The sequence below is a fragment of the Sander vitreus genome, chromosome 18, assembly GCF_031162955.1.
Source record: "Sander vitreus isolate 19-12246 chromosome 18, sanVit1, whole genome shotgun sequence".
Lineage (NCBI taxonomy): Eukaryota > Metazoa > Chordata > Actinopteri > Perciformes > Percidae > Sander > Sander vitreus.
Genome location: NC_135872.1, coordinates 19,555,561 through 19,582,188, shown reverse-complemented (window position 1 = coordinate 19,582,188; position 26,628 = coordinate 19,555,561). Strand labels below are relative to the sequence as shown.

Here is a 26,628-nt window from a genome sequence, read left to right as displayed (position 1 = left end):
TGTGTGTGTGTGCGCGTGCGTGTTTGTCTCTTTTCCTTTTCTGTTGGAGCCAGTTTGTTGGACTAGAAATCATGACAGTCAGCATTTAGTGAGACACAGACAGCAAAACAAACAAGATGAGACAGGTAGATGAAATGGTTAGAGTGAAGATTAGAGAGGAGAGGTTGTCTGTGTCTGTGTGTGTGTGTGTGTGTGTGGGGGGGGGGGGTCGATGAGGAGGAAGCAAAAGGAAGGGAGGCAGGGCGAGACGGTTCTTCCACAAGGAGCCAGCAGCCATCCTTCTGAGGGAGGGGTTGGGTTGTTCCATGACTGTGCCTTTGTCTTTTAAATAAGAGATATCCCCGCCCACCCCAAAATAAAAATCCACCATCACACCTAAACAGAGCCTTTGTCCTCGCTGCAATAATCATCAGTAGCCTGTAGTGTATGAACTGAGACATTAGTCGTCATTTAAAGCGTACTCAGGAGGTGAGAGGGGAGAAGGACATCCAAAAATAAAATAAAAGACAATGGCATTTGTCTCTGCGTGGACATTGGCTGGAAAAACCAAGGTAGTTACTCTTTTTCCTCCTGCAAAGCAAAAAGCCACATAATGTTATTGCCCTTTTTCCACACAAAGCCCTGCAGTGGGGGCAGGTAGGAGGACGGAAAGAAGGGAAGGGGAGTGTTGTTTAGGGTTAAAGTGATGGAGAAAGGTGGGGAAGAAAAGAGGGGGGGGGGGGGCTAAAAATTAAAGAAGAGCATGCTCATCAACCTGCTCAATTAGTGCAATAGGAACCAGCTCGAGTGGCAGTTTGTTTTGTCTAAGCACTTATGTTATGGAAATGACTTTTCCGGAGCTTCTAAAAGAGGTGGATATTTATGCTGTGTCTGATTGCAGACTTGAATTTAAATAGTGATAGAGGGAGGCTGGGAGGGCAGAAGAGACAGAGGAGAAGAGATAGGGCGAGGAGGGCAAAAAAAAGATGGGCACACTCAGGCAGAGAAATTTGTTTGTGAAAAATGCACCACTTATTCAAGAAGAAGTCTTAAAATCAGCAGAGACTGTCAAAATGGTGGTGAGCAAAGGCTTGAGAGGGAGGAGGGGAACTGCGCGCAAACACACGCACACACACACCCGAATACATCCTTAAACCTAAAAAAAAATGTGTTTACAGGGAATACATTTAGCTTGTTCTTACAAGACCATCTATTCTGTGAAAGTACATACACTACCAAGATATGTTAAGATAGCTTATTCAACTGCAAAGCCGACACCGTCTGGGCTAAAAATGGCTTGCATTTACATGTTCTGTCACAACATAAATCAGGAATAAATTATAAAAAAATAAAAAAATAAAAAATAAACATAATGTGGAAGCTTTATCAGTGTTGGATTCCAGGTTTTGCCTGTGTTTGCGGTGTGGTATTGAGGCCATGGTAAGCCGCTCCAGAACAGCAGGTATGATACTGGAGACTTCAAGGCGATCTGGCTGGAACAAGTCCAGTTTGTGTCAGACGCTCCGAAGGACAAAAAGGACAGTGTGACAGGTGGAGAGTTTAAAAGCCCAAACCTCCGTCCAAGTGTGAACAAGGGGCCATCAGCATGAGAAAAAAAACATGGGAGTGACAGAACCCTTGACACAAAAAACTTCACTTGAAAATAGAAGTGTATTTTGAGGAGTGGTGACAGGAGGGCCATCTGCACGTGCCAATAGGTTCACAATCACTCCTGTGATCTCATTGGAGGCTCGAAGCTTCACAATTAAGGGGTCACTTCACTGAATTAAAAAAGGCATTTTCTCACGCACCTTTAGTGATATTTAGCTCTACATTAAGTTTATATTTGCCCCAGTTTTAAAAACTCCATCAGTGAGATTTCTACCTTCACCCAAATACAATGGAAGTCAATGGAATTTAATGTGTGGTGCTCATGGCATTACATTAAAAAGTTGATCCTGATAGACTGTCCGGGTTTTCAGGAAAAAAAGAAATACTTGCTATGAAAACTGTCGAGAGGTTATTCTTTGAATCGGACATTGGGCCTCTCATACTAACAGATTTGTTCTACAGATGCACATTTAACTGATTAAGACAACTTGTCACATTCCCTAATTATTTGTATAGAAATGAAATTCACAAGTGGTCCTACAAGTCATACAAGTCAGGAACAAATGTGTCTTTCTTCCCAAGGGTTTGACTCAAAGTATAGTGCGTAACCTTAATGATTCAATTTGGAGCTTAAATGTTACCAAAATAAACAAAAACAAAAAGTACTAAATTCTTATTCTGTTCATCATCCACATGGCTTGACAATTTACTGAGAGGTTTGACAATGATTTCTGATGACACGCTGTTGGATATTGTATTAATATTTTCAAGGGGTGTTGATTAGGCTAATGATTAAATCTCACAAACGCACACTTACTCATGGATAAGAAAAGGGCAATATACAGAAAGTTTGGGCAGTTAAGAGAGTTTGGTGACTCAGACTTGGAACACAGAAGAAAAGTAAGCAAGATCTAGATAACAATACGAAAATGTCCCTGCATGCCCATTGTTACTGGAAAGAACCATTCATTTTTCAATGCTGCACACGCACACACACACACGCACACCAAAAATCTTGGACTAAAACAAACCCCGAAACTATCTGCATGGCTTGATATCACTACAGGTGTGTGAGAGTCATTTGAGGGAACTAGCCAAGCCAGAACAATGTTGCTAATTGAAATTTCAGGGGAGTATTGTTGTGCCCTATCTTCCCCTCAGGCAGAATAGAGCAGCAGGAGGCTGAACAGTGCTCTGCTGCAGTGTTCACACACAGGGCCCACACTGTAATGGGCTTTAACACAGCTCTGTACCCATCTCATAGTCATAACACTATCTGACTCACAAGCATTGAGAACTCATGGGTCCACAGAGGGGCAAGAAGGGAGAGAAACAAATGGCATGGAAGCATGTGTTACATTACTGTGGTGCAGGAGATGCAGTGGCAATAAATTAAATGCCTGCAGAGCACACTTATTGAAAAGTCCTGAGGGGTAAAATGGTATTACCGGAGATGATCTGTCTCCCTGCTCTGTGCGTCGGCCCTTAAAGGGTAGGGTAATAGGTTTTTGGGTGGGGGCGAGGCTAGACGTGCGCGTACATTTTGGAGCGCCATTACATCCTTCAGGTATCATGGGGGAAAATGGCAGGTTGAATGAACACGTACTGTAGGGGAGACCTGAATACGTGAGGTGAGGGCGGTAAAGAGGAGGAGCATGCCGAAAGGAGGGAGGATTTTGTTGAAAACACCATTTTGAAATGTATTTCGAAACTCATGCCTAATGTGGAGAAGAAAATTTCCAGATATTTTAAGCACATTTTACATTCCCATTCCGTGGTGCTAAATTTTCAAATTTGCCAAATTAAGCCATTATTTTTTTAAGAAGTTATCAGCTTGGTGTGTGTGTGTGTAGGCCAGGGAAAATAAGTGTGAGGTGCACTCCCTCACCCTCCAGTATCACATCTCTACTTTCTTTCTGACTAATGACAGCCTGCCTGGATAACACACAATATGTATGTCCTTGCAACACACACACACACGCATGCACGCACATATATATACACACACACCGGACACACACACACACACACACACACACACACACACACACACACACACACAGCGTTTCACTATCTTTGTGGGGACCCGTCATTGACATAATGCATTCCCTAGCCCCTTACCCTAACCTTAACCGTCACAACTAAATGCCTAACCTTAACCCTTACCCTCACCCTAACCTAATTCTAACCCTAAAACCAAGTTTTAACCCTCAAACAGCCCTTTGAAGTTGTGGGGTCCAGCATTTTGGCCCCACAAAGCTGTCCGGACCCCACAAGTACACTGTATTCCTGGTTTTTGGACCCCACAAATATAGTTAAACAAGAACACACACACAGGTGTGTATGCAATAAAAGATGTGCACACGCTTCACATCAAGAAACAGTTGCACAAGCGCACTTTTTCCCAGAATTCAAGCACATACTGTATATAGACACACACAGACACACACATACACAGCATGGTGTTTTATAGTGAGCTAACAGGGGGTCTAAACGGCTGCAAATGCCTCCTGGTATGAGATGGGCGAGGAAGGGCGGGCGGGATGTGGAGCATATAAGGATATGAAGTCCCTCCCTCTCTCTTATTTGACCTCATAAAGATGTGGCGAGCCAAGTGTAACCTCAGCATAATTCCAGCTGCACTGAAAAAGTGACCTGAGCTGCCCATGGGAGGCCGTAACTCAACGACAGTCAGGCCTTTGGCTCTCTTTGCTCCTCTCTGACCGAGCTTGCAACACTCTGCCTGGCTCACGGCTGTGACCAAAATGCTCTCAATCTCTCCCTCCATACTCTCTGCCTGATCTCACTTTTTTTATTCATTTGTTTTTGCTCCCTTTCTGTCCTTTCCCTGCCAGCTTTGCGCTGTTGCCCTCTTCTCGCGCAGCTCTCATTTCCATAAAGTCAAGGTGCCACATGCCTCGTAGAATCTACAGCAGTCACTGTTGACGGTGCTGCGTTAGCATAATGCTGATGATCCTGAATTCATTACATCAAACCAAAGACGTCTTACAAAATGAACAATTAGTATTATCAAATTCATTAGATATTCTCCAGCGTGAAGTCAAATGAGAAGATTTCTATTTTAGACGTAATCTGGTGAAAAAATGACAGTGTTATGACAATAAATCAAAGTAGTTTCACAATTAATCAACCAATTAATGAGAAGTTGCTCTATTAAACTGTCAAAGTAAACAAGAGAAATCAGACAATGTAGGCAGCAGCAGGCTTGAGGATGAGCATGATGAAATTCAGCCCGCTCCTCTGGGAGCCCCGGTGTCTTTCAGGGGCCCCCGCCTTTAAGCATAAATAATCTGGCTTCGTCCCGGATAAGCGGCACAGACAAGACAATCTGATAGACAGGCAGACCAGCATGGGGTCTTCAGTTCTCTCCAAAGTCACTTCAGTCTCTCAGGAAGCTTCTCTGCTATTGTCAAGGTTAAAGGAAGACTCAGTGTCTCTTTATTCATGAGGTGTGTACGAGTGTAGCTGCCATGGAGATGAGTGGCCCTACAGACGTGGCTTCTCTACCTCTGTTCTCTCTCTCTCTGGTCTTCCTCACTCCATTCCCATTCAGGAGGAACAAGTGTATCGGTGGCAAGCGAGCAGGGCAGCGGCGGCGGCTGATAAGCAGCTCTCAGCTCTCTGATGAGCTCGCAGTGGCGCCGTGGCTGCCGGACAAAGTGGCAAACTTCCCTAAGGCATTTCGGGCTGCCGCTAGCGACTGTGTGTGTCTTCCCTGTTTGTCTTTGTCTTCGCTCGCCACTTCAGCCCGAGCCATGCGAGCGAGAACAAACGCACACTCACACACAAACAACACCAAGGCGGCAAAACAACTTTGCTCCAGGGGACTCTCAATCAAGCTAAAAAACACCTGCAAGGATTTGAAGTAAGGATGAGGACATTAGGGAATTATGGTATTCCCTACCCGGAAAACAAGGCAGATAAATAAAAAAAAAGACATACTTGCGCTATCAGACTTGACACAGTCACACACACGCCTGTGCACACACATCTAGAGACACTAAAAAAGGTATATAGCTGACACACACACACACACACACACACACACACACACACACACACACACACACACACAACTAGTATGCAGGCAGGCACCCACAGAAAGAAAACAGCCCAACAAAAATATGGAGTATGAAGGGCAGAATACTAGGGGAATACTTAGATCCACATCAAATGAATACATTAGTGAAGGGTGGTGTTAACCTGTGAAAGTGGTGGTTCAGTAAGCTGTCTCAGATGTGCTTTTGTTTTGTCCTTTTTTTATGACTCTGAAATGTCTTTTTTATCACACTAACCAAGATTTATTAGCATATGAAAAGGCTGTTTTGCAGCAAAAAAAAACAAACAGGAATTAGCAACAGAAAAATATGGTAGCTTGGGAGACAAAACTCCCTCTGCCCGGCGAATTACCACCCAAAGTGTAGAATGTATGATTCTTTTGTTTTGGCCCTTTGGTGAGTTTTAAAACATCCCCAGTCATGGAACATTTTCACTGCTCATTAAAATGGAAATGTGGTTAAATTGCCCTACATGGGGAGGAAAGGTAATGACGAGGGTTGACCTTTTTTCTCTCCAGTTTCAGATACATTCATTTGAGCGGGAAGAGGAAGGAATGGCTGCTGGCCCTGTGTTAGGAACCAAAGTCTTCACACACCTGCAAGAGAGAGAGGGGAAGGGAAAAAAGAAGAAGAAAAAAAGAAAAGCGACACAAATGCGCCCTATGAAAAGAACAGATTGGATCAACAGCTGGTGGGAGGGAAAGCGAAGGCAAACCTTTTCACCAGGTCCTTGAAATACAAGCTGCAGGAAGCTAGAACATTTTGGTGGACTTCAAACTCTTTGCCTTCAACAATTATTTTCAGGTCTGTAAACTCTTTCGCTCTGCGCTGTTGGTTCAGCTCCTTCAACATCTCTGTAGAACAAGAAAAAGAAACAGACAACGCCACATTTGGGTTTAGAATTGTTCTCTCTTCCATACATACATGAGCAACAATAGCATGACAACAACAAACAGAACATAATGTTGAAAAAAGTGCAGATTGTAGAACACAATATTGCTGGCCAGTCTTAAGAAACAATGTTCATTATACAGTATGATAGAGAAAAAGTGACATTGGATTTCATCAAACATTTCAGCAAAGGCATTATGAGATGTATAAATACATATGTAGCAGAAAAGGGTGCATGTAAAAAAAAAAAAAAAAAAGTATATACTGTTGAGGAATATGCAGTACCCAAAGCATGCCACTGGATACCCAGAAACTAGGATTATTAAGAGAAAATACACGTTTAGCTGTATTTGACTTCTGTAAATTTACACTGCAGCACCAGAACTTCAAGGACGGGAAGCTCAATGAGATTAAAAAGCGTCTAAAAGAGATGTGGGCTGAAAACAAAGCGCTGTCAATGCATTATTTATATTAAAATAAAATTCTTTGGCGTTTCACTAGTGCCCTACTCGGCGAGGAGTTGACCTTCAAAATGTGCTTATCCCTAAATCCCAACACCCGCTTCTCTCTCGCTCTCTTTTTGAGAAAAAATATCCCCCACCTACCCTTGTCTTCCTCTCTGGAAAGAAAAGAAAAACAGGGCCAGAACACAATCTGAGAAAACATGCTCGGAGCGAACCAATGTTCTGTTGAAGGCCACAGTACACAGTGAGTTGTATAATGTGGGTGTAGTAGCACCATGTTCGGCCTGGCCTGTAGCGTTGGGTCAGGGGAGATTGTTTCTCAGAGTCTTAATGAGGCACCATGAGGGGATTCTGAGAGTGATAATCAGCGGGAGACTAGAAACGTCTTCTACGGTTTTGTTAATCTCCGAGATCGAGATCGAGAATTCTACTAAAAGAAAACAATAAGAGATTCAAATAATAAGCTACAGCCACATTGCGGAACATTATGATTATAGAGGGAGTCTGCTTCCATACTGTCGCTTGCGCATAAGCAGAGCATTTCATCGAGACTGCATGCTGAGAGGCAAAGTAAACATCTATTTGGCACAAAGCGCAGTCTGCGTTGTACAGTATGAAGGCACATACTCCATGCTGGGGGAAAGATAAGCAGTAGCCACAGTTTGAGAACCGTAATGATTAAGGTAAGAAAGATGGCAAATCCTCCTTTGATCAGCAGAGTTCGTGAAACTTGTGTGGATGCTACCTTCAGATCTTGCTGAAACATGGCAATCTGAACAGTGGCAATGCAGCCATTTGTTGTCAGTAATGTGTAACAAGTGAGAGAGTGCATGAGTGGATGAATATGTGCTTCACCCAGCGGTCTAGCCATTAAATGTGGGAAACTGATCAGACTTCTGATTGTATTGGCGACACCCAAGCTGAAATAAAAGAGTTTGTCTTTATCATCCTGAAAGAGGTCTGTGTTCACGCCAGACTCAAAGCAGGGATTTAATTAACCTGGAATAACACTTGCCCATCTATTTCAATAGAATATGCACTCATTTAGCTCCTTCCATTCTCCTGACTAACACTGGCGGCTCAGCTCTGCATTAATTCAGTAGCTGAAATGATACAGTATAAAGACACATGACAAATAAGGTGCAATTCAGAAGCACGCTTTGGTAAAAGCCTTGTTCCACGAGCGCCGCATCCGTTATCGCATCACAGAAGTATTGGCCAGAAAGAAAATGACCTGGTTATTAAACATGCTGAATACCAAATGGGGTGAAAAAAAAGATGGATGCAATTTCTGACAACATGTCTGCCGTACCTTGGCGAGATGCACAGCTAAAATGCTAGAGTGAGCCACACACATGATGCACACGCAAACACAAAGGCTGGCATTTGTCTTGTCTTTCATCCATCGCTCTCCACATTCCACTCAACTGCTGCTTGTCAGTTGGCCAACTATCTGATTACTGTGTGGGCGCAGACTGTGAATAGTGAATACACAGTAGTTTTGAGTTTGCATTAGTGAATCTCCAGCGACCGATATGGCTCTCACCTCCAATCAGCCACACCGCATACCATCCATTTGCCCAGAGAATAGAGGAAAGTGAGAGGGGGAGACGGAGAACTCCACTTGTCAGCAAACAATGGCCGCCTCCCTCGGAGCCGTGCAGACACACCTGAATGCCTGATGGAAAAGCTAGTTAATGCTTCTTGGGGGTGGGTCTGTGAGCGGCCTAGAACAACTCATCACCACCGGGGACCATGAAACTGCACATGACGGCCCCATTCTCAGGTTTGGCATGGAGTGTGGTGAGGCAGAGCCACGTTCAATTGGACCACGGCGGCTTTGAAACACCAAACGTCTCAATACTGTTTAAGGAAAAAGTCTCTTGAGGACCGTCAAGTTCTGCAACAGACGGATGAAAGAGGGTTAAGGTTTGTTTTGTGGGGAGTAGACAGAAATTCTCAAAGGGGGATATTGTGCTACAGTCCGAGAGTATATCATGGACTGCAAACAGTGATGAAATGTGCTAGGGTGGTTTCCTGCCCCAAGCCGTTCACAATAATAACAACGCCCCGTGCTGGCTCTTCACGATTGGTTGACACACTGCACAGGGGGTATGAAACCAGTGCCAACTCTGCTGCTCAGCCTAGTAACTCTGCTGTCAAACATCTGAGCGTTGTGGCCAATGGGGTCCCGGGTGCGATTTCCAGTAACCTATGAGTGCGCACCATGCCTCCCTACTGTACTGTAAGTTGAAGCAAGTCGCGTGCTGAGCTGTGATAGGCTGATGTAAAGGGCGACGCAGCATGCCGTTGGTTGCTGAACTTGGAGCCATTTTAGGGTTCTACATGTATGTTACATGAGCCTATGTGGACCCACCATTTTGTGTTGAAACAAAAATCTAAACCTTGAGATACATCTTGATAAAATCAGATTTCTGTATTTTTTTTTTTTGTAGTAACTTGCCTGAGCTGCTGTGTGCAATATGTGAAGAAGTAAAGGGCACAAATGATAGACATTTGTAACATCTTTGTGACGATGGATTTTTATTTTCCCATGCGGAGAAAATTACTTCAATTGTTTCTCAAATATAAAATTAAACTCACAGCTATACATATACATTTCTACAAACTCACTGGATTGAACTTTCAGCTCAGTCACTCTCAAAGGTATAACTTTGTTTCGTTTGAATGCGTGTCCATCAAAATGTTTCAATTTCTACGGCATTATTTTTGATAAATAAGAAAGCAACGTGTTGACACGATAAAAATAAATAAATATAAGAGGGGTAAAACAATACAAAAATCTCTTTAAAAATTCTCTCAGAGCAAGTAGATAAGGGGGATATGAAAGAGAAGGTTGTTACTGAAGACAGGCGATATGACGCCCTGTGAAGTAACGCATCTATAGTAAATATGATAGAATCTTTTGACAATTTTGTAATCCATTTCAGAATGATTCCTTTTTTCCTCTTGTTTTGCTTCTTATCTTCTCTGATAAATATCGTGTCTCCACAGCCCAAGTAAACACATAATCGTCCTACGTTCTATGCTGCGCAGCAGAAAGGAAGCTGATGTGTTCACCCTGACCTAATTGTTCTCTTACCAGCTTTCCAACAATCAATTTCCTCAGACACTTGCAGCTTAATTACCCAGAACAAACCATGCTAGCTGATCAATAATTCAATGTACAACTCTGCCATAATGACTTTTCTTAAGCTTAGAGGACATTACAGTGTGGCACATCTTTTTACACTGAAGCATAGCATGATCATTTTCCACACCACATATGAAAATGAAATTCATTTTTATCTTCAAAGCCACTAGATGATAACGCCGTAAAGTGAGTCTTTTACTAATATTCTCTGAAAATGTCTTACGCTCGGAAAAAAAATCCTTCAAAATAATGTGAAATGAATGAAAATGAATCAAATTAGATTTCATATTTCTTGATTTAACGTGTAGTTATGTTTTCAGTAATACATGCGGTGTCTGTATTTAATTCAAACCTATTATGTTTTTTGATAAATACAATTTACCATTCAAATGAATTTTTTGTATTTCACTGTGATCTAAATGATGAAAACACATATCGATATATTTTTAATTACTGGTATTATTAATAATTATTTATGGAATCACATCAAGATTGTAATAATTTAATATTAACCTTAATTCTTTTTAAGCAATATGTTAAACTGACATTTGCACACAAATAAAATATCGCAGAAATTGACTATTTTCGTGATCACTATAATAACCCATTCTACTTTGTATTAAATGAGGTTACATTTGGCAAGATGAATTGAAAGCAGATTTAAATACAAAACAAGTCTATTTTTATCTCATCTTAAAGCAGCAGAAGCAGACTGGACTGAGGGAGTCGGATCAAAATAGGCTTCCTCGTACAAAAGCCTTTTGATAAGCAGGGACGCTTGAGAGATTCCATGTCAAAGAGGAACGGAATTAGAAGATCGGGCCAAGAGCATGATTCATAGTACATGCACACAAAATAACTCTTTCCAAGCAAAAAAGCTCTCACAGTGTTGGGTTCCCTGAAACATATCTGAAACCCCACAGTATTTGATAATGTCAGGAGGATTTAGGAGGGATACTCCCATGTCAAGTGGTGCTCTTATAATAAAACAGAATTAGGAGGAATAAATGATCCCACAGTAATTATGAATTCATGTAGATCCGAGGAGCAGACAGATGGATATTTGGAAGAAGCTGCTTTCCGCCTGCTGACTTTGACAAGGCAAACACTTTAAATGGTTTCTCAGTTTACTGACTGCACGCATTGAATACACCCACAACATGCAGCATTCAGCAGGCGGAGAGATGGTCAAAAGTTCACTATCAGCACAAGTTGTTGGATAACGTGATCTCTCCGTTCTGCAACCTCCGGCCCAGAGTACAACAGCCAAAAAGGCTCTATTCCAGATCTGATGCCAAGGAGCCATTTAGACAACATTCTTATGAATGCCTTGACTGACCCACTGAGAGAATCTTTTTGATTTTTCTTTTTCTATCCAGCTGAACCTTATTTAAAATCAGGTCAGATCCCCAGACCATAGTTGAGGAGTTTGTGAGTGAAGTGCAAAAGTCAATAAAATAGAGCTGTTCAAATAAAAAAATAAAAAAAACTCTTCTTGGCCAACTTTAGAAAAATATTTAGTCAGAATAAAAAGGCAAAAATACGAATTCCTGTATTATTGTATAGATGTAATTGAAATTAAGAATATACTCATTAAGGGTTTAACATGTCAGTTACATTTTAGAATTCTATTAATATGTATTTTGTTAAGCTCCAGAATTGTCTATATAATCCAAAAGAGAACCAGAAGGAAGGCAACTTCATGGAAAATAGAAAGAAATCGTGAAATCTATTACGTTTCATTTGCATGTTAAAATCTCCCGACATTGCTTCATTTAGCTCGGATCTCTATAATGGCAATTTGTATATCTTGGTCTCATATTTTAATATTGTCTTAAATATGTGGCTTGAATCTTTTTTTCATTAAACATTTTTTTTTATTTTTCTTGCTAACAAAAAAGAAGCAGCTCAGGTCCACCTCAGTATAACTAAAGTCCTACATTCAAATCGCTTGAAATAAATAACATTAACCAAAATGTTAACCAAAAGATTTTATATTAAAAAAAAAAATAGACAGCAACTAACTTTTTTAGTTTATTGTTTCTTCTGGAAATGTATATTTTAAATGTTAAATTACTATATTTTAGGTAATTTTGGGAATGTTATTGACTAGATCCCTGTAGCCTGAATAACAACAAGTTTGTGTAAATGTATGCAATATTCAAAGTATAGAAATTTAATAAAAATATATTAGTATTTTTCTAATCACCTGCATAATTCTCAGATGTTGGGTGTTAAAAGGCTTTTACAGAAATGTCTTTTTATCAATATGAATGAACGGAGTTTTACTTTATAGTGGTAATTGAGTAGAGCTCATCAGACTTCACTAAAGGAGAAGTAAATCAAGAATAATTCATTTGTCCTTCATCTACAAATGTCAAATTTTAGTGTTCACATAATATTCCAAAGGAAACCGCACACTGTAAAATCCCACTGATATGAATCATGTGCTATTTGTTGGCACAAGAGAAAGCAAGGAGGCAACCACTTCCAAACATTTCATAAGCCATTGTTTTCAACACCACCACCTTTAGCTCAGGTCAAATCAATTCAAAAAGCCACCGTGGTGGCTAAATGTCAGGCTTTAACAAGTGCAAAATGTCATGAACGCTATCAGGCCACTCATCTAGATCCCATCTTCTGAACAAATGATGCTTTGCCTCGATAAAAGCCTACAGATCTCATGTGCTACCCAATCTAGCCTGGGTCTAGGCCTAATTACTCTAAACAGTCTCTAAAACATACCTCTAACAATCACCGCCACATTCATTCATGTGCCCACTCCCAGTAAATCAGCTCATGCACGCCATAAGAAATCCCTCGAGTCTCTAGCAGTCCTGATTTCAGTCTGGAAGAGAGCACTGGCACCATATAGCCTTAGAGAATAGTCCATGATGAGGACGCTTTTTTTCTCCCCTGCTCGAAATCTGCTGAGCTGAGCTTCTTGAGCCTCAGTACTGCTGTCAACCTGGACTGAGCCGGGGGGGGGGCACTAGGACATCTAAAAGGAATAGGGGAAAGAGAGAGTGAGGAACTTGTGCCCCTCAAAGACACCGTCTGGGCCTTTGTTGCCTCCTTCAATAGACAATGCACAAACAAAAGACCGGGAGTAGCAAAAGTTGTCCTGCACTGTGCACTCAAACCTCTATGTACTGTACACCCCTCTGGTCCACGGGTCAGACGTGTATGAACACACACACACACACACACACACACACAAAAGCAAACAATTGGCACTAGTAGAACAAAGTTGAGGCAAATGCAACTACAGGCTCAGAGGAGGAAGAACATTAACAAAGAGAGCCCTGGGAGCATCCGTTGGCCTGCTGTAACACTGTGACAGGATGTCATGCAATGTTCTCTTATTCTTTGTGTTTTGTGTGTGGTGAGATGAGGAGAAAGTCTCCGGTCCCGCCTGGCGCAGTGACTTCCTCATTAACCTGGCTGGAGGGACAGTGGGTGACAAGCGGTCATACTCCCTCAATCAGGTTTTAACAAGAGGATACGCCGGTGGCTGGCAAACAAGCACACGGTCATATCTCTTCCTTCAGGTGCTGCAACGTCTAGTCATGAAAAAAAATGAAACGCTGCAGTCTCTTCAAATGTACAGTATACTGAATACTGTCTGCTGAAGACACAAAGAGGAAATATGTGCTGTAGGTTACAAGTCAGGCTGGTTACGGTTCACAGGTGGTTGATATTTACATTCAGTGCTGCAGTTATGGCATTACAGTACAGCTAAAAGAATCTCCTCCCGGGCTGATGCAGCTATTTTAAACTGCGGTTCATAAGAAAAAGAAGAAAAAAAAAAAAGATTTACTGTAGCTCCTAAAACGAACAAAATTTAAGAGAGGGGCACAAGGTTTTTCTGGGAAAAAGATTGCCAAAGAAACTCTGCAGTGAGCCTTAACTCCGTCCGTGCTAACTATAATTTAGAGCGCTTATGCTATCTGAAACTCGGAATGATGCTCACATAAATAAACAAATTACATTTTTGAAAGCAGGTACTCTTTCAGAAAAATGTGGCCATTTCTGTTCATCTTTCTGTCTACAGTGGAATGATGTCAGCATAAAGCAGATCAATAAATCATGATTTCTACAAGGACGGCAACAGTACAAACAAGATTAAGATTTCAGAATATGTATCACGGCTAATTACAATATAATCAGGATGTTGCTCTTTGTGCCTTCGTACGATCATTGCTGGTGTAAAAACATTTACTAGCTTTTATTTTGGAGTAACACATCTAGCTCGTCTCTTTGCAATCAATGTAGAGCGAGTCTTCAACAGGAATAACTCTACCACAAAAATAACTGGGACATGACTTTGGTTCCAAAATAATTCAAAGGAGAAGCGTTGAGTTTATTCCAGCTGAAAAGCATTTGAAACTAATAAAACAAATCAATTCACGATACCTGTTTTCACCTCCAATTAAAATGTTTCAAGAGAATCAGAGGTACTCCAAAGTCTTTATTATAACACGGATAGAAACCGTGTTTTCACTAAAAGCAGGGGGTACAGAGATAACACTGCTGGTGCCGATGCCTGTCAGGTGACAGAAAGCCTTAAAGGGGATAGGTATAATTACATGGACTTCAATACATGCAATGACACATCGTCAAAAGTGACAGAGATGTGTATACATTCATATTTCTGGAAACCATTTTTCTTTCTAAGTGTGTTAGAGTGTATGTGTGTGTGTGTGTGTGTGTGTGTGTGTGTGTGTGTGTGTGTGTGTGTGTGTGTGTGTATGTGTGGTCCCTATATAGCTTTCTGACACATCATTACCAGTGCAGCAATCCTCCTTGGCTGTTTTTGGGCCTGCTCAAAATGTGAAAGCCAATATGATACCAACCTACTAATGTGACAATCCTTATATTAAAACATACCATGCTTGCATTTTTTCCATCAAACATCACTGAAATAAAACCCATTCAAGCAGGGACACCCGAATGGAAACACTATTTACATGTTTAACTCTTTTACAAGTGGGGAAATAGCATTTAGTGCTCGCCACCTGTTTTCATGGGGCATCCGATATTTTCCACAACTCTCCACAAACAGGCTGAGCTAATGTCAGCTCTGCTTCACAGAAAGAAGGTGCACGGCAACCTGCTTACACTATTATTTTAGAGTGGGTGAAGCTTGATGTGCTTGACATTGTGCTTATTTAACCTTGAATTATGATAGAAAGTCCTAAATCATAGTGAAACTAGATGAGCTGAAAGATTCTGCTTACCTGTCACCAGAAAATAAATATTAGATAAAGAAATTCAATGCACCACAAATTATTCACGGATACTTCCCAGCCACCACACTGCCCATACATGAGATCCTCAACAGAAAAAAAAGCCTGATTTCTGAGAATGTTTTAAATGAAAAACATGACAAACAACGGATGACAACGTTTTCAGGCTCCGTGTCATAAATGCCACATCTCAGTAACCTGGGCATCACCGAAAATCCCAAATTTCTCTGACATATTTACCCGCTCACTCATTACACTGATTCATGTAATCTGAACTAAACATTCTGATGTTTCCAACAGCACCTTAAAGCAACTTTGTGTTGTTAGGTTGATGTGGTCACAAACTGGTCCACAATTAAGTCTGTCAGTGTCAACTGTGCATATATAGAAAATGGTTACATGGCATTTATGATAGTTTCAGTTCACAAAATGAAGTGAGTGGGGCAGAAAGTAGGACTAATGACATGTGTTGAACACTGAATTAACTAATAATTATAAACTAATGAGTTCAATTAACTGCTCCGATGATAAGTGGCAGTCGCTTTCTGGTTTTCTGCGACTGGAAGCAGACAGAGGTGTGCAGCGGGGATGATGGCTCTGATTGGCCGATTGAAAGCCAATTAGAATACTGGCCAATGACAGCCAATCACACAACAGACAACTACAGTATATATACACCACAAAAAAAGAAGCCCATATACTGTACGTTTTGGAATGTATTTGAATGAATTCAATGTAAACAACCATTCTCCATGGCACAACTGTATGTCACTCCTGAATTGTTTCTGTGGCCAACAGACACATTCACATTTATAAGAGGCAGTAGCCACACTGTTCCATAGCAACAGCCTCTGATTGGATGATTTATGTTTCCTCTGTCACTCTGAGCATTGTGCAAATTGCTTGTTGAAATTAAGCAATACCCAATCACTTGGAATTCTTCTAAATCTCACATTGCATTTAGATGAATAGGTTGATAACCACACTGATTCATTATTTATTAATACATCACAATTACTCTTAAATGCCTTAATATTGAGATCCCAGCTTCTTACTGTGCATTGATTTTTCTATTATGATTTCCAGTTCATAAATTGGTCTGAGCAGCTTTTTGAAAAGAAAATCCAGGAGCTCCTTGGTTCAAATAAGAACTGCTTTTGGGAACTGAGATAAAATGTTTTAGGAATACAGGCATGCATGCTAAAGAAAGTCCACTTTTTATTACTCAGGCCAAGCTTAAGCCTTGAATTTGTGGATTGGCTTATTTGTCAATGTGCCAAAGAGATAACATGCCAATATGGATTTTTATGATTATTTTAACAGTATGTCACATGAAATTGTAAAAGTGGACTGGGATCGCATAACAGATTAGCAAACGTTCTGCTCAAGCATTACGGAGGACGTCATTGTCAAACTCAGCTCGGGGTGGAGTTATTCACCCACCCCAGACAACGTTGTCTGTGTGCAAAAGCACACATAAGCGCTGATGCAAAGAGAAACACGTGCAGCCATGTACCTACACACAAATAAACACACACACAAACTCGACTTTAGGCAAGACAATGTCATGAGAGAATAATCCTAATAACAATGTTCCTGGCTGGTTTAGATAACGTACTGTATGCTTCGAGGGGGATTTGATTACAACTGAGTGGGTGTGCATTTGCAACACTTCTCCATCTACCCTTTCAATTACATTGCTAAGTTACTATTTCATATAAATTACTGCAAGGACCAGTGTTATTTCTAACCCACAATAAGAATAAACCTCAGTGGAAAAAACCAAGTCTAATTGAGTGAAATGAATCATCTGGACACAGGTCTTGCATCAGTATGAATGCAACCTTTCAGGGAACATCTGCGTAAACTGTCTAGGTTTCATTTGTACTTCACCTTGACACGGTTGACTGAGCATCCAAGTTCTTTTGGAGAGCCCAGTTGTGCATGCGACCACATAAGAGTGTGTCACACTTAGTCACGCGCAGAACCGAGAGCCGCTCAGTACAAACAAATGCTGGTTTCTGTTACAGTTTTACTGGATCGCTTATGTTCCAAGCACTCACTGAGAATGAGAATTGACCTTAAATCACAATAGCACGGCTGCAACAATTACCAAACTTGTCTCCGGGCCCTCAGTCAGGTAGCCTGTCCATTCTGGCTATTCATCATCCAAAGTCAGTGTTTTCATCTGACTGAAACGTTCATCACCCAAAGGCAGAGGGAGAACACACTCACAACAAACCATGCTTTCTTTTAAAATCTCTCCACACAAAACTCAACTTAACTGATAATCATATCTAAGCTGTCAGTTGGCATTCTTATACAACACAGTTTGTTAGGGGTGCACGATTCAGAAAATGTCACGTTTTCATATCGATTTTTAGGCTCACGATTTGATTCAAAATCGATTTTCAATTCAAAAATGATTCTCGATTCAAAAAACGATTCACAGTACGTAAATGTAGTTACTTTTCCCATGGATTTTTTTTTCTTCTTTTTTTTTAAATATGAATCGATTTTTGGAAATCTATAAATCGAGTTTGAATTGGTAGAGCTTGATCGTGACTAGAATATGTATACATTTTTTTTTTGCACACCCCTACAGTTTATAATTGACCGAGCAATGGCACTTCCATGACAGGGCACATAGTTGTAGCACACGGGGAGCTGAGCCAAGATTAGGGAGGAATTACCAACATGCCATGGTATTAGGAGGTGTACTGGGAGGCAGCAGTGACTGTTACTGCCGTTACAGCAATACAAATGATTGCAACTTGGGCCTAAAAGTCAAAATTTAGTTAGTCAATATTTCAACTGTTGCATTTGTTCTGCACCCCAATCTGCACCTTAAAATTTCAATTATCAATATGAATATTTTCATCTGTCAACATCTGTCAAAGTGTCCGACACATAGTCACTATAAAAAATGACGCATAAAACGTAGGGTATTTGAATGTACAATAATTGTGTTTACAGCTTTTTAACTCAGAAGTGCAAGCTCAGTGAGACCATGAACACAACAAAAGTTCAAAGTTCTGGTTAACCTACTCCATAACTAGTACAGGTGCCATTAGGGAAATCAAAGAACGGCTGCCCTTTAAGTGGTAAAATGACTCTATGGAAATTATGTGCAAACCCCTTTAAGAATAGCTGTGAAGTTGATTTACCTTTCTGAGTTTAACGCGCAAAAATACCAAAAATAAAACAAAGTGCAAACTCCACTTAAGTACTAATTAAAAGTTTAAAGTTACTTTCTGCTCCGCTGAGCCGACTGCAGCCTGGAACCAACAGCCTCAGCTGTGCCAAACACTCTTACCCTTCACATTTAGGAAGCAGGCATGTGTGGTCGAGCACAGATGCCAGTGTATGTGTGAGAGAATGTAGATATGCTCCCCTGCTTATCTTACACCCCAACTGGGTTTATGAGTTTGGTTTGAGTACATTCCTTACATGCTTTGCCATGGGTGACACTTGGCTCTATGGGTTACATTTCTTCCAGAGTTGACCCTAAACAAGAGGGTGATGCAACTACACACAGAAGAAGGAGGAAGAAAAAAAAGTCAGTGTCACCAGTGCAGCTCAAGATAAATGTCACATCTCCCCCTGAAGACAATGTGTGTTTACTGGGTAACTTTTGTGAAAGTCATAGCAGCCCAAGCAGAAAGGTTGGTGTTGGGGTCAGGTTGTATGTGGGAGTCTTCTCAGCAGACTGCACGCCTGAGATGAGCTCCCAGAGCCTACTGTGGAGTCAGGCGAGTAATCTTTGCATTTCAACTTATTTTTTTTACCCCCCCAATCTATTAGACAATTGGACTGCCCCACAAATTCTGATTGTGTCCAGGCTACGCTCCAATGCTTATGTATGGCTGGTGTGTCCTTGTAAAGTTGTAATCTAAGTTTAACTCTCTAATATAATATTTTTTATTTTATCCTGCACTCCAGCAAGCTGCATTACATAAGACAATGTCTGTATCGGAGAGAGAAGAGAACAATGGGTACAATGACTTACTGTAGCAGAATAATGATAGCTGCAGCCTCTAGCAATGAAGCACATTCTGTAAATACTAATAGGCCAGTTGCATAGTGCTGTTAAGGCATCTCATCATGTCCTATCTTACTGCTAAGAAAGACCTTTAAGTGTATAAAGCTTACAGGGCACACCACTAGCCTACAAAGATCTCCTGATTGCAATTCAGGCCATTATCATTTGTCTTCGTCACAGAAGAATTATACATCTTTACATGCTAAGCCTGTTGCTAACTGGAATAATGAGCTGTAGAACGGGGGCCATTCTTGCTAATGTCTGGTCCTGTCATTAGTATGTATTAGATGCACTGCAAGCATTATCAAACCCATTTAAAAGTTTCTGAGCAAGGAAAAAGTTTGACTACACTCGGATAAGTGAACACACCGTGAACATTAGCGAGCTAATGCTGCTGAACCTCTTCTGGATTTTTTGCTGCAATGTTACAGCGCATCTGCTGCTGTTTTTGATACTGTTGCAAATATTGACTAACTTCCTGGTAACATCTGCTGTGTTTGCACTCGGCCTCATTGATAATGCATTACTGCCTATTTCATTGCTGATGTGCGGAGTAACACCACGACATTTGACTTACTTTAGGTGTAACCTCCATTCACTTTGACACTACTTTACACACACACACACACACACACACACACACACACACACACACACACACATCTATTTGCTCCCATATAACTGAGGGCAGTGGGCGTTTCATGTAAGAAAATGGCACTGTTCCAGCTCAGGACCTCTACCGAATACTTAATACATGATACTAAAGCTCTGAGCAACAGAGTGTCACACTTCATCACAAATCCAGGCAACACATTTACTCTGTATATATTCTATAATCTGGGATGGGACCCCAAAAACAAAGAGAAGATTAAAATGGGGGTCTAAATTTTCATTTAAAATGCTAGAAACCAGTGGTGGGACGTTACTGAATACAGTTACTCCACTACTGTGCTGTATAACTTATAAAGAATGTATCATTGTTACTGATTAAATATAAACAGTATAAACCATATAAAACAGTGGTTCCCAATTTTGTGTTTGAGGTACTCGGGTACCACATACCCTTTGCCATGCCTAGAGATTGGCATGGGGTACTTTCTATAAGATCATCTCTCAATGCAAATCAAACCAGCTATTAGGCTAACTGAAATAAAACCATGCCAATCTCTAGGTATGGTGAAGGGGATGTGATGATGTGGGGCTTTTTTAATTCCAAAGCCCAAGGGAACTTTATCAGGATGCATAGTATCCTGGATCCATGAAATAACTGGCCTTTAAAAATAAAAGTCTGCCTGCCTCTATGGGAATTTAACATAGGGGTGTACTTACTTATGCCCCCTGTATTTTAAGGAAGAACATTTATTTATTTACGATACATTATTCATTCACAAAGAAAATTGGTGTCCTTAAAGGTTGGATTTTTCCTCAATTCCACATTACGATCAATTTCCAAAAGATGATTTTTTATTCCTCTTTTTAGTCAACTTTAGCATGGGTGTATTCACTTATGCTGAACACTGTACCTAACTTTTTCAGCAATTTATCTGCTATTTTAGCTATTTCAACCATCCATTATTTTAGCTAACTATTTACATAACTTAGTGTTCACACTTCTCTGTTTGCTAGTATTTTTACAGTTATATTGTATTATTTTTTACCGAAGTAAAGGAACACTCTGCTAAAAACTGACTAGAAAAATGTCCAAGCAACGTAGACTAAAAGTAATCTACTGCAGGCTCAGTGAAAGCAAACAGCCAAATAAAAAAATAAAAAAATCACAACAATATAAAAGGCTCCATTAGAAAATGTTTGGTTTAGCGCGGTGACAGGCCATTTGATAAATATAGCTAAATAACCTTGTCAATAGCAAAGCTATTGAACTTAATGATAATATTACAACATATTTCATATTTGTTTACAACTGTTGTACAGTATAAGATAAGAAAGTGTCACTTAACGGCAGAGAGGAAGAAATCTATTAAGAATAACAGTAGAAAGAAACCTTGCAACCCCGCCCTGCCACAACAATACAGACAAATAACTAAGCATAGACTTGATGATGTCTAACGCAATAGATCATATTTTTATTCATCACAGCTTTGACAGACAGGCTATGGGACCTTGAGTGTATGTGCATGTTAAAAACAGTAGCAGATGATTAAAGTGAAGAGTCATAAAGAATTCTAATAAAATGTGAAGTGCTTACAATTGTCGACCAGCTATCTGAGGCTCACAAAAAGTACAAACTTTTTGTGACAGTAATAAGGCCAAAGGGTCTGATTGGGCGTTTCAGATAAAAACCGCCATCTGACATTTGGTCCAGCTGTCAGAGGCAAATGAGCAATCTGGCATAACTGGACTGCTTTTTTTTCCTCTCTTTAATCCTTTCTTCTCTTAGGTTTTCCACTGCCACTGTTAACCGAGGAATTACCGGGCAAAAAACCAAAACAAAACAGGCTATTAGAGAAACAGCTAACAACCCCGGCATCAATGGAGTAGAGAAAGCAGGGAGGCGGAGAGAAAAGTTAGAGAAGCATCGAACAGGTGGCAGGCACGGTAAGGAAGGAAGATACAGAGAGAGAGAGAGAGAGAGAGACAGAGAGAGAGATTGTTATTTCTGACACTTAATGCCAATAAAGCAATTTGAATTGAGAGAGAGAGAGAGAAAAAAAAGAGAAGGGATGTGACTGAATAAAAAGAAAAGAGAGGTAAGGGAAAAAAGCAAGGCCATAAGTGAGTATGGGAAGCAGGTGGATGTTAGGATGGTGGGGGGGCTGGAAGTGATGCTGAGAGACAACAGCATAGGAGGGGTGATGGCGGGAGTGGGAGTGGAGTGGAGCTGGAGGAAACAGACAGACAATTGTAGTGAAGAGGACAGGTGGGGAGGAGGTGAGGAGGAGAGTATAGGTTGGAAGGCGTGGATGCGGCGCCCCCTCTAGCGTGGCAGGGAGCAGGGCGGCAGCTCCCTGGCTGCACTGCGTCTGTGATTATGCATGTAGGAGCCGGACTGTCAGGCTCTGGGTCCTGTGACTGTGCCGCCACCGAGCTTTATCTTGAAATCGCTGTGATTAATGAAGCCGGCGCTGCGTTCTGCATGGGGGAGGTGGATGCGGAAGGATCAATCTTAATGAGCTATCCGCCGTCCCTATTTTAACTGTGGGGGGATATAATGTATGGGGCTCCTGGCAGGGCTCCTCTCCTTTAAAATACGATAACGAGGGAGAGAAAGAACGAGGGCGAGCAGCTTTCCTTCCTCCGCTTATAACACTCTGCCGCTGCTCACCTCACGTTTCCTCTCCTCCTCCTCCTCCTCCTCCCCCTCCCTCTTCTTTTTCGCTCTCTCCTGAGAGTCAGCGCGTACTAGAAACAACTAGACATCTCAATGAAAGCCATCCTTAGCAAAGTTAAAGAGACAGCATCAGGTAGCTCAGCTACATCTGCACACAAGCGCAGCGGTCTTCAGGCCGAGATGTTTGCGTCAATATCATTAATATGTAGGCCCCATATGGACTCATGTGCCAAGATTACTCATAAGCATATGGACTTGGTACTGCATGTATTCATTTAAGAGAATGACATGGAGAGTCCACGCTGATTGGAATACATTTCAACCTCATTAATAATTTGCAACATTTCCCAGCTCTGGAGAATTCCTTTTTCGGTTTCCACTTGAGCTACCTAGAATTAAGTAATGCTATGAGAGAGATAAAAATAAAAAATAAAAAATCCATGCATTTCATATTACAAGTTAAGCCTGTTTTGGAATCCTAATAACCCCTAGATCTGCTTTAGCTAATCCTGATGTGGATTGCTTTAAGATAATCGCCCAGCACAACACCACACTGACTTTAATTAATTTACCACTGCTTACTCCGCAGACGCTGATCCGAGTCAGCATATTGGAAATTCAAATAAAGAAAACAACCTGGAACTCTAACACCAGATTCAGTATTTTATTTTTTTTATTTTTTTATTTGTCTCAGTGAATGGCGTACTTTTGTATGATTTGCAGTGAGGATGTAGTGGAGATCGTCTGCACTCTGTCAAGTGAAAGAGAGACAGAGACAGAGAAGGGAAGGGAAAGGAATGGGGAGGGTTTAATTAATGTGCTTGCTATGATTAATGGTCTCAGTGTGGCTATCACAAACAGGCTGTGTTTTTAATAACTGGTTTGAACGGCCTGTCGTGCTGGCAGTATATTCCTGTGGTTGAATCGAAATGAATATGTATGCATCACTCATAATACTGAGAGTACTATATGCTTTATGTCTACTTAATAACTGTAGCTAGACAAATATCTCAGAGGTGAGAGATATGCAATCTGCACATGTCCAGAACACCATAAACCAGTAACAAGGTCAAACGATAGGATAACCTTTGAAGAGGTTCGATAGGTGTCATGGAAAGAGGCTCCTATCTCCCTTCAATATACAGCACCAGCACACACAGCTTGGCCTTGTAAACAGTCACTATTTTACTAATTTGGTGATCTACAATGTCCTCACTTACTGATAATATCATAGCAATTATCAAGTTCAAGTTACTTTTATTTGTCCCCCAATGGGGCAATTTGTTGTGCAGCAGATAGAATAGTACAAATCACACACAATCATACACACAATACAGAGATTGCCTACCTTGCAGGCATAGTTAAAAACAATAAAAAAAACAGTAAACAATCAAATAGTAAGTCAATAGGGCAAAGAACCAACACACAAGTGGACAGTAATGCTGCAGTGCCAATATGCTTTGTCCAAAAGTAAACAAAATGAATACATAATTAACTGCAGTTTGAATAACGCAGATAAAGCGGTCACAGCAGAGGAGATGTGAGCCAGCACTGGATGTGAGTCTGCACCGGTTGCACCGTAGCAAAGTAAAACACTGATCTTAACTCAGCAAGGCATCTTAATTGCATTCACTAGCAGCTCCAGAGTTGCTTGGTCCCCAGTTGATGGCTGATGTGAGCTGACTGGAAGATGAACTTCCTGGGCAGAGACAAGGCTGGGTGTTGGTGGATGTGTGTGACGGTGGGAGGACTACGTCTACGTGCGTCCCTCTCTTATAGCTGTGTGTGTGTGTGTTGCGTTCTTGTGTGTTTTTATGCATGTGATCGTCTGTCTGCATATGTGCATGTCTACCGATTACATTACATTACATGTCATTTAGCTGACGCTTTTATCCAAAGCAACTTCCAATGAACCCCCAATTTCCAACTGCGGAACGGCTGCGGATCTGCTCCGGAACGGCGGCGTCAATAGGTTTCCATTAAAGTCAATGTGTGCATTTCCACTGACTGCGGAACGGCTGCGTTCTCCGACGGACGCCGGAGAGCTCCGCAGCAATTCAGCACAGGGCAGATAGTGCGGGTCAGGAAGTTGAGCACAGAAGCAAAATAAAACATCCGGTTCATTTTCAAAATAAAATACACCGTGCTCACGGCGGATCATATTTCCCTGCACTACACCTTGAAAACGTCATAATGGGCGGAGACAGGCCTGAAGTCGGAATGGAAACAAACTGTTGTTGGTTTTGTGGTTCTGTTTATAGAAACTACATCCTGTTATATCGCGCAATCATACGTGAATTCACGAGATCTCGTGGGTCCTAGTGACTTCAGCTGTCAGTCGTGGCCGCAGCCGTTCCGCAACAAATCCGGACCTGGTGGGTATTGAAGGACGGCGGAGCATGGAGCCGACACGCAGCGGATCTGATCCGCAGCTGTTCCGCAGTTGGTGGAAATTGCGGGTAAGTGCTTTTAACCCTGAAGTTGCAAACTCCAGACAATAAGTAGTAAGTGCAAGTACATTAGCTTTAAATAAGCAAAAGAGACATATGAAAGTGCAGCTTCAAGAAATATATATATATATATATATATATATATATATATATATATATATATATATATATATATATATATTTATATATTTTTTTTTTTGTGCACGTGAGCGAGAGAGGAACCGGTAAAGGTTGGTGAGGTGGAAGGAAGCATTAAAATTATCTTTGACATGAGAAAAAAGGCAAGGAGCCACAGCTTATGCTCAGTAAGGCAGCAGGTGGCCCGACAGATCTGCCTGTGACCCCAAACTTCAATCTCGACTACAGCTTCCAAACACACGCAGCAACTGTGCTTCACCTGCTCCTCATTTTTTAGGGATTTACTAACAAAAACAGCATTTCCATCAGCGCCACAGTGTGTTGCAGGATGACAACGCAGCGACCAAAAGTCGCATCAGTTCTCAGTTCATGCTAAGCTGGGCAAAAACAATATCAAAAACAAACATTTGAGTGGTAACCTTTATATATGTGAAAATAATAACCTGTTGATGTTGTGTTTTTCAGTCGTGAGCTGAGTGGTGAATGGTGCTCAATCAGTGAGTGAGTCCGTCCCTGCTGAGCTCGGCACTCGCTTCCTTTGGCTGATATTCATCAAGACAGCCATCGATTTTAATGACTTGGTCAATAGACACACACCGACTCCGCTCTCAGCATCTCTCTCTCTCTCATGTTCACCCTCTCTCTGTATGCAACTCCTCTTCTCTCACCTCCCCCTGTGTCCTGCTCTTTTTCCTTTTTTATTGCCAGTTTTAACAACGTCAGTCAATCTGTATTGCCACATTTCACAAAATGTGCCGACAGTTGTGATTGCCGTTACACGAGCGTTGGAAAGCTTGGCGAGTTCTCCCTTTTGAGAAGACGATAAAAAAAATTTTTGCGAGGAGGTGGTGTGAAGGAAATGAGCAATTGCAAGAAGGTGTGGAGTTTGACTTCTACACTGTGACAGGCAGAAAAGCCCTGCTGTGGATGGAGAAACCCTTAGGCAGATCATAGCCTGGTGACTTGCATATCGCAGTAGGTGATGAGGTTAAAGCCGCATTCAAGCTGCTCTGTGTGAATCATCACACAAGCTCCGGCACACAAACATATGGCATGCACGCAAACATATACAAACACACAAACTATATACTGTAAACAGAAATACAGACAAATATCCATACAGAGACACATACAGACAAACATTCACCCACACACAGAGAGAGAGAGAGGAGCACACAGTTGTTGATGTGCCCACTGATGCAGAGCGAAGACAAATTGCTCCCTTTGAAGGCAAAGCCAAATCAAACACGGAGTGTGATTTCTGTCACTATGGTGTTTGGCT

At 41.3% G+C, this 26,628-nt stretch overlaps 1 protein-coding gene across 3 annotated transcripts in view; it reads right to left on the bottom strand.

Moving 5' to 3' along the window:
• Nucleotides 1-26,628, bottom strand: part of klhl29 (kelch like family member 29) — a 215,309-nt gene that overhangs the window by 69,453 nt on the left and 119,228 nt on the right. For all 3 annotated transcript variants that reach the window (XM_078275053.1, XM_078275054.1, XM_078275052.1), the window contains one exon: nt 6,385-6,523. In XM_078275053.1, the coding sequence (XP_078131179.1) occupies nt 6,385-6,523 (139 nt within the window). The remainder of the gene's footprint in view (nt 1-6,384; nt 6,524-26,628) is intronic.